Source organism: Myiozetetes cayanensis, unplaced genomic scaffold (genome assembly GCF_022539395.1).
Source record: "Myiozetetes cayanensis isolate MyiCay16 unplaced genomic scaffold, myiCay2020 scf6-25, whole genome shotgun sequence".
Lineage (NCBI taxonomy): Eukaryota > Metazoa > Chordata > Aves > Passeriformes > Tyrannidae > Myiozetetes > Myiozetetes cayanensis.
In genome coordinates, this window is record NW_026087853.1 from 48,702,623 (window position 1) to 48,717,305 (window position 14,683).

The 14,683-nt window shown below is 37.5% G+C and overlaps 1 protein-coding gene across 3 annotated transcripts in view; it reads left to right on the top strand.

The window, feature by feature from the left end:
• Positions 1–14,683, top strand: part of USH1C (USH1 protein network component harmonin) — a 48,854-nt gene that overhangs the window by 11,227 nt on the left and 22,944 nt on the right. For 2 of the 3 annotated variants that reach the window (XM_050336449.1, XM_050336447.1), the window contains exons 5-15: positions 2,554–2,662; positions 2,777–2,801; positions 3,510–3,567; positions 4,338–4,441; positions 5,598–5,682; positions 6,115–6,174; positions 6,457–6,513; positions 8,337–8,479; positions 8,972–9,037; positions 12,100–12,224; positions 14,348–14,418. In XM_050336449.1, coding sequence (XP_050192406.1) covers positions 2,554–2,662; positions 2,777–2,801; positions 3,510–3,567; positions 4,338–4,441; positions 5,598–5,682; positions 6,115–6,174; positions 6,457–6,513; positions 8,337–8,479; positions 8,972–9,037; positions 12,100–12,224; positions 14,348–14,418 — 903 coding nt within the window. The remainder of the gene's footprint in view (positions 1–2,553; positions 2,663–2,776; positions 2,802–3,509; positions 3,568–4,337; positions 4,442–5,597; positions 5,683–6,114; positions 6,175–6,456; positions 6,514–8,336; positions 8,480–8,971; positions 9,038–12,099; positions 12,225–14,347; positions 14,419–14,683) is intronic. The other variant, XM_050336448.1, reaches the window with a different exon arrangement.

A 14,683-nucleotide genomic window follows, 5' to 3' on the forward strand; every position in this document is an offset into this window, starting at 1 on the left:
AAGCTTGTGAAACAAGTAAAGAAGATAAGTGGGTAGTTTCTTCTTTTGTTTGTGGGTGTTTTTTCAATTGAACAGATCACAGTAGGAAGATTCAGTAGCACTTATTACATATGAAAAAAGGCAGAAGATGATGACCCAATGGCACACAAGGATAAACCTGTCACAGTGTGTCTTAATGTGACAGTCTCTAAGACACAGACTATATTGAGGAATTCCTACTACCAGTTCCTCTCCTTCCTCTCACATAAGTGTGGTGATGCAAATTTAGGCCTTCAGCGCTGAGCTGTGCAGTGCCAAAGGAGGAATCCTCAGCTATGGCCTTTCTCTTTTTCCTAAAATTGTTACCAAGAGACAGGGAAGCTAGTCCTCAGTGACCTAAACTGTGGCTTCCTTTTTTTCAATCACAGATACTCCCATCAGCCTTGTGTGTTGGAGAAAACAGTGGATACACTGCGTGATTTAGTCTGTACAGACACAGTAGACCACTGAGACTGGTGCCATTACCTCTGTTGTTTCAGTGACAGTAAAGCTGGACTAGAAGTATCTGGCTCAAAAGAAAAAAACAAAACATTTGTTAAAAAAAATAGGTCCCAGGGTTATCTAAGGTGGCACAGTCTTGACAAATGCATTGAATTACTGTAATACTCTTGTGAATTCTTTATGTAAAGTCCATTCTGTAAGCAGATAGTGGGGTTTGGGGTTTGCACAATGGCAGGTTTTTTTGAGTGGTTAGGACTGAATTAAGCTTCTCATTTCTTCCTGTTGTTGATGAGTCTCCTGTGCCTCTGGCATTCTGGAAGAGCCAACTTTTCTGATCTTCTGCAGCAGCAGTTGAAAGTATGTTCACAGCTGATCTTGGTACCAGGGACCGGTGCCCTGGCAGTCCCAAAGCATGTGGATGAAGGGGAAGTTCTCCCCAGATCAGAACTAGTATAGCCAGTTTTTACTGACTTTCACCAAGTGTGTTATGGTGAATCTGCCTCTTCGTCTAAACTTTTTAGTCAATAAAGATCTTCATTAAGATTGTAGAAATAGTGGTTTTAATTTGTAGCGTAAGAACCTTTTCCAGACCTAAAGTGGAAGTACAGAGCCTCTCAACAAAGTAATTGTAGATATTTCCTTTTAACAAGCATGACAATGCATTCCACCCACATTTTGTTGATTAAAACTAGTTGCTTTAGCTTTGATGGAACTTGAAATCAGCCTGACGCAAATACCAGCATGGAAGACTTCAGCCTAAAATGAAATGTGGGAGCTTGAAACTTGAGTCTTCAAATGGACTGTTTTAGGCAATCATTAACTAACGCCAATGCTGCTGTGAAAGCAGACACATTTGTGAGGAGGCACATAAAGTGTCACTGATTAAAACCAAATCCTGTGCTGTTGATGTTAATGAGAAAAGTCCCAACAACTATCAGCATGGCATTTTGATACATTTTACATAACAAATATTCAGAGTAGTTTAGAGGAAACGCTACCAGAGAGCAGTGAAGCCAAAGTATTTGACTTTGTCCTTGGAGAGATCAAAGTACGGAGGTATAAGAAGATACTGTTGGTGTTTGTTAAAGTTGTTTCCTGGTAATCATTTGTATATCTCATTGTGCAGTGGATTGATTTGTGGTGCCTAGTGGAAGAAGTCATGCACTAACTAGTTTTTATAGTGCCATGTCACGTGGTTCATGTTAAGTAAAAGTCTTTGTTAGTAAAAGTCTAGCCAGGACCTGCATTTTTCAGTCTTATCTTGAGCAGCTCATAAGGTTCAACCTTAAATGGAGTGGGCAACGTTTCCATCACTAATTTCTTCTCAGCCTCTCTAGCTGAGAGGATCATTAGGCAGAATTCATAGAAACTTGGAAATTTCTAGTCCAGTCATCATAGCATATCAAATTTGGATTTATACTTGAGGAAGGGAAGACTTTTGATTGTATTCTTATAAATAAGATTGGCCTGAAATTTTATAGAAGTGGCCACCCTGTCTATTCTACACTAGTAAATTGAACACTGCCAGGGAATGTTCTTGGGGTGCTACCATTTGATTGCTGATAAATGTTAGTGTGGTCCCCCAAAAAAGACAAAGAGGTAAACACCATTAAAATAACATATTTTCTGAAACCAGAATCAGGCAAGGTAATAAGACCAAGTGAAAGTTTCCTACTGCTCAAAAATAGTTAAAATGGTGTCTCAGAAAACAAGATAGTAAAAGCAAAGTTATACTGCTAAAGTGTAAAGGAAAAAAGTCACTCCAAAATTATTTGAATTAACACATAGACACTTGTATTTAAGGTAATCTCTGGAGTACAAATCTGATGTGTACAGACTAGATAGTATTTATAAAATTGTTATTTGGCCACTAATCTGCCTTTTGGTGTTCAGTATCAAGTCCACACAAGTACAGGTAAATCTGATCTGAACATTACCTGAAATTCAGAAAGTCTTCAGGACTCAACAGTATCAAACCTTTGCATCAAAATTATTACCAGATTGTATCATTGCTTGAAAACCTTTTGAAATAATTACTGACCGTTACTTTTTCTTCTCCCTTTCATCTTTGAGGTTGGAGATGAGGTAGTTCGTATAAACGGATATTCCATTTCATCGTGCACACATGAAGAAGTCATAAACCTCATTCGAACAAAGAAAATCGTGTCCATAAAAGTAAGACGTAAGTAACACGAAAAATCACCTCTATCGCCAAAGATTACTAATAGATTACTGATTCTTATTAAGAGATTGCTGATGATCTGTAGAAACTTAACAGAGTGTTTTTCTTTTTCAGATGTTGGCATGATACCTGTCAAAAGGTAAGGGTATTTAATTTGAAAACAAATTAGATTGCTTATTTTCACTTAGCCTCTTGTATCCAAAAAAACTATGTTTATTAGGAAAATGTTTTGAATGATGATTAAAATGTCACTTTCTTTGTAATAAATGGGCAGATGTCTTCTTTGATGAATCTGACTTTTTATGCCAGTTGCCTCCGTAACCCTTTTCTATTTCCTCATTTTTCATGGATATTTCCTGGAAATTTAATTATCAATGTACCTGCCTTAACAGAGAGCTCCACTGCTTCTTTATGTATGTAGCATCTGAGAATTGCTTCAGAGCTTAGAAAAATTAAGAATTATTGTCCACTGTTTTTTTTTTTTTTGAAAAGTTGAATCTTTAAGTGGAAAGTTTCAGAAATTTTAGTGATGGGAGATGTCTGTCTGCATAGACACCTGTGTAAGCTGTTTGAGTTGTTATGGTTGTTTTTACAGTCTTTCTTAGAGTTTCCTAAAACTGTTTCACTTGAGGAGGTTTTATCAATTTTATCTTTGACCAGATTTACTAGCTTAAATAATTGTATTTTTGTTTGATGTTTTATTTAAATTGCTGGCAAATAAACCAGTTGTTGTGAATGGTATTTAAAGAAAGTTGTGGATGCAAAATAGAAGGCCACATTCAAAAGAAGCTTCTTGAGTACATTGACATTTTTTGTGCCATTATTTGAAATTGCTTTTTCCTTCCAGTTCAGCAGATGAACCCCTTAAATGGCAATATGTAGATCAGTTTGTGTCAGAGTCTGGGGTAAGAGATCAATATTTTATTAACATTCCTTCTGGGAAATCTGTAATGGTTCTGAAACAATTTCTCCTCTGACCTTATCACAGAAGCTATTGTTTGTATTTCTATGATGCAGTATCTCGTTACAAGTGTTCTGTGAGAAACATCTTTTGTGATATGAAATTATTCTAGAACCATTAAGTAAGAAAAGGGCAGGACACAAATGAAATAGCTTTTACTTATTAATTGATACTTTATTTTGCTTGAGCTTATTAACTTCCCGGGCTGTAGTTTTCTACTGTATAAATCTTTATCAGATTATTTTGCCTGTATTAGGTATATTAGTGGAGGAATGGCAACTTTGAATGCATGTGACTTCTAAGGGTTGCAGCAGTGAAAAGAAATATCACAATTATTATTCTGTAGCTTTCAGGAAGAAAGACTTAGTTAAATAGTGAACACTATCATGTATTTCTCCAGCCCTATTGTCAGGGAACAGCTAAGTGATTGTTTTGCCATATCACTTTCCTCTAATTTTCATTCAACCTTTTCTGAAGACAAAGTTTGACTATTTAAGTAATCTTCTCCAAACAGATAAGTTCAGTCTTTCCCCTTAGCCATGCAGATCCACTGAAATTACTCTACTTCACATTCATTTCCAGTAAGATAGGACCATGGAAGAATCTTATCTTGATGTTGGCAGGGTTTCATTCTGGCTACAGGAAATTTTATAGTAGTCTTGATACGAATTCAAGACAGAGTAACATCTGCAACATTTTTTAATCCCTCTATAGGAAGGAAAAGGCAGTGTGGCTGGACTTGTTTCTTCTGGAGGGAGAGACAGTAAGGAGAAGAAAGTCTTCATCAGCTTGATTGGTACAAAAGGCATGGGATGCAGGTGCATACACATTTGTTACTTAATGTCACTGGTTTATTAAGTGAGACATTCAAAGCCCATCCTTTGTTGCTATGATATCATGAAATTAAAGATCTGTGCTGGATCACAAAGGCAAATTGTAACAGCAGGATATCTGTGACACATATTACCTATTTTCAGACAATGCATAAATACCTGTGTTGAAAAAAAATTTAGAAATACGAGCAAGCTGAAAGTGACCTAATACAAATTGTCATGGAATTGGATCTTTTAAATGCTTTTATGTTTTTAAATACTTTAAATGGTGCTTGGTGACACAGCAAGTTCCAGGAGTGTCCACTGTCAGGTTCACTCCTTGAACTAGACTGCTTCCTGTGATCCTGTTCAGAACTAAGACACCACCATAAAGCTATATTTAGTTCCCAAAACTAATGTTGAATCTGCAGGTTTTTTTAGAAACATGATTCTCTGATTCTCAGACTCCTATCCTTGCACTAGTTATGGAGGTTTTGGGATAGAAAGGATATTATAGGATTTTTTATATATTTAGGAATATATAGTTGAAATTACCAGGAGTTTACTTTCATGTTATCTGGAGGATATAAAGATTTTTAAAAATTATTTACAGACTTGGAAGGGTGGTTCAACATCACTTACTGGATATATAATCTACAAAAGTAGTTTCTGTGTTTAGGCCCAGCTTAAATGGCGGCTTAAAGTTTCCAAGCTAGATGTTCCTCTGGTTGAAACATCCTTCTTACTTCTAATAAATAATCCTAAAAAAGTAACATGGTTTTATGCACAGAGTATACTGCAGTTCAGTGAGTAAACATGCAAGCAATTAGTAATTCTTCATTGTGTTGCCTTCTTTCAAATACTGTTGGTGTCCAGTGCCTTAGACAGTGTAGGTCAGTGTACTGTGTTAGTTGCAACATCTAAGGCAAAATCCAGAAGCTTGAATTTTTTTCTTTTAGCTTTTCCTTAAATAAGAGTTTTGTGGTGTAAAAAATAGAAAAACAGTATGATAAACTGTTATAGTGTTTGTTTCAGAGTGGGGTAATACCATAAATATTCTTTTCTCATAAGTTATTTTTGATTTAACAACTAAAACTATTCGCTGTATTACACTGTGTTATTCTGTAAGTATCATCCTAAAAAGGTTTTTTTATATTACCAGTATTTCCAGTGGTCCAACACAAAAACCAGGCATTTTTATCAGCAATGTTAAGCCGGGTTCTCTTTCAGCAGAGGTGGGCTTAGAGGTGAGTGTGTCACCTTCCAAGGTAGGTACCACAAGGGCCTCTTGTTTGGTATTTGCGACTTCAAGGTTCTGGATCACTGTAAAGTGACTAGCTAGGTTGTTTTTTGTTGTTTTGGGTTTTTTCCCCATGGAAGAGGAATATCTTTTGGCTACTTTTCAAATGCAGCTACTTTCCTAAAATTTTAAGAACATGAATGACCTGGGTCAGACCAATATTCCGCCAAGCTCAGGATTTGATCTCAGTCAATGGCAATAGGAAATGCTAATACTGGAGAATATGCAAGCCTGACCAGTTTCTGGTCTGTTCCCCTTGTGCTCTGCCAGTACCCATGATTATTGTATTAAGAATGTTAGAAAGCAAATCTCTTTCTATTTTCATTTAATATACGTACTAACTTAACATCTGTACTAAAATTTGTATTAATTTCTTTAGGTTGGTGATCAGATTGTTGAGGTAAATGGAGTGGACTTTTCTAACGTGGATCATAAAGAGGTAAGATCAAGTCTTTCTAATTCCCTGAATTTGTAGTTGTTGGCTTATTAAACATCTGTCTGATTTTCCTGGACATAAAAAAATTATTTTCATACTGGGCTACTAACTCGAGGAGTTGAACTGAGCATGGGCATGTGGAGATTTGCGTATCTACCACCCTATTTAGTTCAGGCGGGGCTTCTGAAAATTGAACCTTGACAACCAGCATCTTCCACTGAATATATACTAGCCTTTTTTTTACCACTTGTTTCAGGCTGATTTTTGTTTTGTTTTGATTTGCAGGCTGTCAGAGTGCTCAAAAGTAGTCGTACTTTGACTATCTCTGTGGTAGCAGGCGCTGTAAGTAGTGTATTTGTAAAAGCAGAACATTTGTGAAAATTTCTATGTGGGCAAATAAATAGTAAAAAAAAAAAAAAGGATAAAAACTAAACCTCTGTTTCTTTATAAGGTCTGTACCTCTATATTCTGTCAAACAAGGACAGTGTTGAGTGGCTTTTGATTATTTCAGTGTTCTCAAATAAAAGAGTTTCATGATTGAGGCCAATTCAAAACAGTTCCCTTTACAGTGGAAATTAAGTTTATCATAATGGCTTCTCATGTTTGAGAGCTTCTGTTCTAATAGATATCTGCTTCTGCTGCAACATGAAAGGTGAATTGGCTTGGAGTCAAATCCTGAATAGCTGATGTCTTAGCCTTATTCCAAATTAATTCATTGTGTAACTGTTTATCTGATCTATTTAGTGTATCAACACATTGAAAATTGTTCAGTTTTCCATTTTCACTGGTTTTTTACAACAGAACTTTAAGTCTTTGGGGCTTAATCTAAAGCCAGCTGAAATTAATTAAATTGTCTCTTTGACTTCAGTGTGACTTTTAATAAATGTTTGAATGTTTTTAACTGCCTTAATCCTTCCTATTGCAAAGTGAATAGTTATATACAAGAGGATAATCAAGTTCCATAGACTAATCAAAGTTGGTGTTTTCTAATTGTCTTGCAACTGAATTAAATAAGGAAAAAAATATTTAATAAATCACTTCAGCTACTGCCTACGGGTTCACGTATGCTGTGTAACTACATTAAGGAATTATTGGCGTTTTTAAACTGCTCTTATGGTAACAAAATATGCAGTTGTCCAAAGAGACTGTAGACATTGTTTAAACAAATACTCCAGACCCCATGATTAAGCTCCAGGAACTCAACATCCTAAGGACTTACTTTCAACTCCCAGATACGTTACCAACCCTTAGAAAAGATGAGATCTACGCCAGCGTGCACTGCTGGGGTTCTGTCCTTAGAACAGCAAACTGTTACTGTGGAACTCTTCTGTTCCACACTCCTTAACCTTGCCTGTCTCTCCTTTCCTCAATACACATCTTTGTACTAAGGAAGAGATAGCAGAAGGAAAGAATTTCCCAACTCCTGGATTTCATCAGCAAAGACCAGAGAGGTACAGAGGCACTCTTCAATGCCCGCTTTTGTTTAGGCTGCCTACTTTGAGCCTTAGAGACATGAAAAATCCTGCCTTCCTAATTAACATGGGATTTTAATTTCAGAAGTGAAAATTAGGTAAACGTTATCAGTGTTCCACTATAGAAATATCTTTCTTGAATAGGAAATAGTGCTGTTGTCTTAACTGTAAAGCCAATGAAACAGGAGCAAAAACAACTGAAACACATCAACTATAAAATGTTTTGTGTTTGGGTTTCCTGAATGACAGTACCTTTCCACAGCAGGCAGGCATAAGAATATAAAAACACAGTAACTATATAGTTGTCTTCACACTGGGAATCATTCAGTGTGCTGTTCTCTGGCATTTCATTGCTCAGTTAGATTTGAAGAAAGTATAATGTCAAGATTTTTCTGGGTGACGCACTGAGCATGTATTTGGCACGACCCCTACACTGTTGTTGCTGACTTTAGTAGTTGCATGACTCCTGTGAGGTGTTAAGCACATCATAACTTGGAGTATGAAATTGGAATAGCTCTTTGGAGTGAAGTGGTCAGGTCTTTCAAGGTCTTTCAGGATGCATTCCTCAGAAAAAGTGACATGAGGAAATGGCAGATGTGCTAGTATGTAATTGGTTTCTGAATTATTTCCTAAAAGAACAACATTCATGAGGTTTTTTTTCTCAACTGATTTGGGTGCTGGTTGTGATTGCAGGGAAAGGAGCTGTTCATGACTGAAGAAGAAAGACAAAGAGAAGCACGTCTCCGTGAGCAAGAACGCCAGGAGTTAATGCATCAGAAGCGGCTTGCACTGGAGACAAACAAAATCATCAAAGAACAGCAAGAGAAAGAGAGAATGTAAGGACTCTGTATAGGACAGTCTGAAAAACTTAGCTTGGATTTGGAGAGGGCATGGGAGGCAGGAACACACTGTGATTTCTGTGACAATTCTCACAGAAGTGAGAAGATTCCCAACTTAGATTAACTTGGTTTTGCTGTTGCAGAGTCTCTATTCCTAAAATGCTCTTCCTGTGGTGCTCTTGACATTCTGTGTTTTCAAAGCTGACATCATTCAAAACCATCTTAAGTAGAAGGGTCACTTTGCTCCCCAACTGTCATACCTCTATGATTCAGTGTCCTTATATATCCAGATGGTCAGGAATCACCTCAGGGTTCCTATGAAAGCTTACTGAACCCTTGGCATCTTTAAGATGACTTTTAAAACTTTTCCTCAATATGTTTGTATTTACTGTCTATATCTTTTACTAACTATATGCTGACACACTTTATCCAAGTTCTTAGTCAGAAGATACTATTTTTATCATGGTGTCCTAATTCCTCTTATTACAGAAGAAAACTGGAGATTTCCCAGAAGGCTGCAGAGGAAGAAGAGAGATATCGCAGAGAAATAGAGGAGTAAGTAGAAACCTGACATAGGCAGTATGCCACCTGAAAAAGGGTTCTTTTATACTGGGTCTGGGTGAAAACATTCTGCATGCTCCTTTCTAATAAAACTGTGTAATATTTCCATTTAGCTAAATGTAGAGTCCAATGCATATCAGTAAGTACACCACTGTTACAGAATAAAATGAAAATAAAATGAAAATCAGCACCTGGAAAACATGAGGCTTATGACAATAATAAATTCAATATGAAATTGAAGTTGAGCACTTATTTTAAAAATATGTTTTTAATATAGAGAGAAACTTAAGCTTAAGGAAGTTTTGTGTCTCTTATCTTGTTTACTCTGTTGTCTACATTTGATTCTAACTGAAAAAATTAGTACTGCTATGAAGCAGATCAGGGAAAAGATAGAGAAGAATCACCAAAGAGTTGGAAAATAGACGTATACTCGGGGGGGCTGATGACATATCCACTTACCTTATATTTTAAAAAAACAAAACACCGGTAGTTTGTTCATGATTTGTAAGATGGAATTTAGTAGTCTTTTCAGCCTGTCAGGCAGGTCTGAAAACAAAAGCTATGTAGAGTTAGACAGGGGAGGTTTATGTTAGATATTATATTTTTGCCCAGAGTTTGGTTGGGTACTGGAACAGGCTACCCAGGGAAGTGGTCACAGCACCAAGCCTGACAGAGTTCAAGAAGTGTTTGGACAATACTCTAGGGCACATGGTATGACTTGGAGATGGTTCTATGCAGGGCCAATGATCCTTGTGAGTATCTTCCAACTCAACATATTCTGTGATTCTGTAAAATAAGGACTACGTGCTGCTAATTGACTTGAGTAGAAATTTCAGGCATAATAAATTTTAACTAGGCTTTTGCTTTTCTAAGGTGAGAATTAATTAAAACAGTGGCACCAAAAGCAGACAATTCTGTAACCTATTTTATTCAGGAAATCTGATTCTTATTATCACAGTCTATTCTGGTTTTAAAAAGCTGTGATTGTAGAACAAGAAACATTCAAAGATTTTGTCATAATATAGTCAGTATTATATTTGTAATGAAAGCATTGTTTTACATTTGGAAGTTTGACATCAACCAGTATTACATATTGGTGTTTTCAGTACTTAATTTCCCTTCTAAATGTTGGGAAATTGCATGAAAGAAGAGTAAGTTACATAGTATCTCTTTTGATCTGAATCTGTAAGGTGCAAAAAGGAATATATTTCCCAGCTGTCACAAGAGAAAAATCTTCTGACAGTCCGGCCTTGGGCTCTGCTGCAGCACATGGATGAATTCTGATGTGTTTCCCTTTTCTAATTCCTGGGGAATTGATAATCCTGTTCTTTATTGGGGTCTACTATAGAAATCCTTGCAATAGCCAGAAGCTGCTATAAAAGCAGACCATCACAGGTGACGAATAACTCTGTTCTCCAAATCCAGATTGCCTGTCTGTTATAATGAATGTTGGATATCTGCAGTGCTCTTCTGAACTAAGTGCATCTTTACTCACTTGGAGAGGCTTTCATGCCTTGAGGTCTTCTCATTGTAAGGTCTAGCATGGCTTTATACTTCTTTGTATAATTTTCAAGTGCTGCTCAGGCACTGTAAAGCTCAGGCACTGTTAAGTCAGTGTCAATCTCCTTGATGAGGAGGAGGGAGAATGGTAGTAGAGGAACTTGGATGAAATCTAAAGCTTAGATTTAATAAGCAGTTGTGGGGGGCAGTTACAGTAGAATACAGTGCTTTCCTCTATTAATGGTTTGTGAGGATCACCGCTTGCTATCTTTTAGAAATGCTTTCTGCAATAATTCCTTGTATAAAGTCACTACTGTGTTGTTTTTTGATATCTTGCATGCCTTTTAGGAAAAATTTTTAAATGTGCTTAAATGGCAGAAGTCCCTTACTCTGTGTACTTCAATGTAACCCCATTTTTAAAAATTTGAATGAAATGGAAAAACATTCTGTCAGTTTTTCCCTGCTGTTGACTGTGCCACTAAATTTAAATACTGAGCTCAGCTACAGATTTTACTTCCTTGACTCCATGTGAATATTTTTTCGATTTACTTTAGCTAGTTTAGAGTTGCAAAAGATAATCCAGGTATAAATAGCATCATATATATTGAAGACCTTGTAAATTTTGGCACCATGTATCAACTTACCAGTTCAAGACCAGCTATGATCAAAAATAGATCTTGGATCACTTGAGGCCCCATATATGAAGCTACAAGCTGTTAGGTTATATGACACTTCTGTTGTGACCTACTTGGTATTTGCTGAATTTTCCTTTGAAATGTCCTTTTTTTGGGATCACGGTACCATTCTAGGTTCTTTCTAGGCAATTTACTTGTTCTGCAAGCTACTTTGTCCTGAAGTGTGACACTCTCTCTCTGCCCCTCTGCCCTCTCTCTCTACCCCTACATTCACCTCTCTTCTCTTTTTTTATTTATTTTTTGCCTTTTTATTTCTAGAATCCTGAACTTAATGTGGTTTGTGTTTCAGCAGTATTTAGTTCTTTTTGGGAAGAGTCACTTTTTAGTGCAACATAGAACTATGTGTTTAGGGAGCAATCATCAAAATGGATCTAAGATACAAAAAGAAGACACATAGTTTTTAGGTATAATTCACCATTGTAACGTCTGATTTAGGCATGTGGTAGATGTTCTATCACCTAGTGTTATAGTTAAAACTGACTGTTTTTCTAATAGGTGCTTCCAGTTCTAAAAATGAAAAATTACTGGCTGAGTAATTTTTTCTTCAGTCAAGGGGACACTCAGTACTGTAGTGTATCACTCTGGGCTTAGTATCTGTGCAGGTGTTTATATAATTGGCCTTAGAAGTCTCAATATAAAATAAGAATATTTTACTCAGTTACGATGTGTTTTGCAAATTATCTCATTAGCTTAGTAAATGAAAAAGAATGATGAAATGAATATACTTTGGGGGAAGGAGCAGTTTGTTATGCTTTATATTAAAAGAAAAACCAAACATACTAAATACAAATAATTTAATGAACATATATTGATGCTGTTGTTTTTATACTTGGAAATCCTAGCTGCATTTTTTTCCTCTAGGATAACAGCAGAGGAGGAGAAATTTAAAAAGGAGTGGGAAGAAGACTGGGGTCCTAAAGAACCACCCAAGTCTCTAAAAACTGTAACTGCAGAAGTGCACTCTGCCCCTCGTTCCAAACACAAAAGTAAGTGATTGATTTCAACCTACCTCCTTGTATTTGTTTCAGACACATCACTGAGATGTATGGAATATATCACCAGTTTGTGTCCAAGCCAAGTTGGTTAGAGCATGGTTCTAATAACACCGAGGTTGTGGGTTCAGTCCCTGTGTGGGCCACTCACTTAAAGAGCTGGACTTGGTGATCCTTGTGGGTTCCTTCCAACTTAGAATATTCTGGGATTCTGTGACTTGATTATTTTCAGAAGGCTGGAAGCACACAGTAAATTAATTTAACAACTCTTATTTAAAAGGTATCTACCTTTCAAAATCTACATCTACTCTAATAGTCATGGTTATTAACCATCAGCAGCATAAGGCAAAATTAAAAAAAAAAGCTTACGAAGGAATTGTCTGAAGTGTAAACCTCTTAGCTTGGTGTGTTGTTTTCCATGTTGTTTCTGTTCAGTGTTTTGCCTGTCAACCTTTTCATAGTTTGGGTCAGAAGGGATCTTAAAGGTCATCCAGTTCCAATGCCCCTCCCATGGATGGGGGCACCTTCTACTACACCAGGTTGCTCAGAGACCAGTCCAACCTGGCCTTGAACACTTTCAGGGATGGGCATTCACAACTTCTCTGGGCAACCTGTTCCAGTGTCTTACCACCCTCCCAGTAAAAAAATTTCTTCTTATCTAATCTAAATCTATCCTCTTCTAGTTTAAAACCATTCCCCCTTGTCCTGTCACTATGTGCCCTTTAAAAAGTCGCTTTTCAGCTTTCTGGTAGCGACTTTTAGTTACTAGAAGGCTGCTCTAAGGTCTACCCAGAGCCTTCCCTTCTCCAGGCTGAACAATCCCTACTCTCTCAGCCTTTCCTCATAGTAGATGTGCTTCAGCCCTCTGATCATTTTTGTGGCCTCTCTGATGGACCTGCTCCAGCAGTTTTGCATCCTTCTTTTGTTGGAGACCCCAAAGTTGTATGCAGCACTCCAGGTGAGATCTCACAAGAGTGGAGTAGAGGGGGAGAATCAATTCCCTCAACCTGCTGGCCACGCTGCTTTAGATGCAGCCCAGGATAGGATTGGTTTCCTGGGTTGTGACCTCCCTTGTCCAGTTCATGTTGAGCTTCTTCCACATCCCCATCTCCACCAACACCCCTGAGTTCTTCTCAGGGATGCTCTCAGTCCTTTCTCCTCCCAGTCTGTGCTTGTGCTTGCATTGCCTCAACCCACATGCAGGACCTTGCAATTGGCCTTGTTGAACTTCATGAGGTTCACACAGGCCCACTTTTCCAGCCTGTCAAAGTCCCTCTGGATGGCATCCCTTCCCTCCAGCATGTGGACCTGAAAATTTATTTGGTATCAGTGGGCACTCTGCTTCAGAATTAGTTGAGAGACTGGGGAGATTCTGTTTGTACACTGCAGTTTTCCATGAAGAATTGCCCTGAAGTGTAAGTCCGACTCACTTGACTGGAGGAACTTCAGTCAGAGCATAGTTGGCAGTTAAGAAGCTACATGCAAATGTACAGAGAGTATGTAGTGAGTGTGCTGAAACTGTATTGTGAAAAACCCAACTGCTTGTTGCATTATTTACAGGAGACCTGGGCCTATTCCTAACGTGATTATGTTATTTTGTGTATGACTTTGGCAGTCACTTAACTTTTCATGTAAGAGAAACTGAGGTAGGGAATTGTTTCTTCTGCAACCATCTCCTACCCATTTAGCTTTCTGACTCTTCAGTACAGTATTTTCTCTGTGTAGCATTCACCCCAGTGACAGTGCAGTAAAAGGCTGATACTTCTCTTTGAAGCCACATATCCCAGAACTGCTGATGGTTCGGTTACAGGAAAAGCCGCCTACCTCTGCACCCACCTTCACCACAGAGCAGGCTAATAATCCACATGGAGATTCTAACTGTTCTTCAGGGTTGGAGAAGGTTGGAAAATGATTTGATTCAAGCAGGACCTTTTTTTTTCTTTTCTCTCCTCAATTACATAGAAAAATATCCTGTTACTAGCTATCCTGTTACTAACTATTTTTTTAATACCATGGAAACTTCTAGTCACACATTGCTGATCTCTTTCATTTCATGGGAACTTCCATTTAGGCTGTCGCTTCTGTCTCCTCACTCCTTTCCTCCTTTGTTTCTCTAGTAGATTTAGAGGGAGTTGACCAGCTTGAAACAGACGACTTGGATGAAGCAATGATGAAGCAGAACAAACAGGTTTGCCACTCAGCCTTAACTTCCTATCCTGATTCAGATTCTTCCTGTGTCTCACTTCCTCCTGACAGTCAGTCTTGACACTGAACTGACCATTTGGTTTTCCTAGGGTAAAATTCCTTTGGTAAAAGATTAAAGAATTTGATGCTGCTGCTGTCATTACTTTCTAAAGATACCTTGATATTATATCTAACAGTCCTACAGAAACGTGGATTATATTGTGAGCTCTGTGTGTTATCAGTGTTTTATATATAAAATTATGATAAGA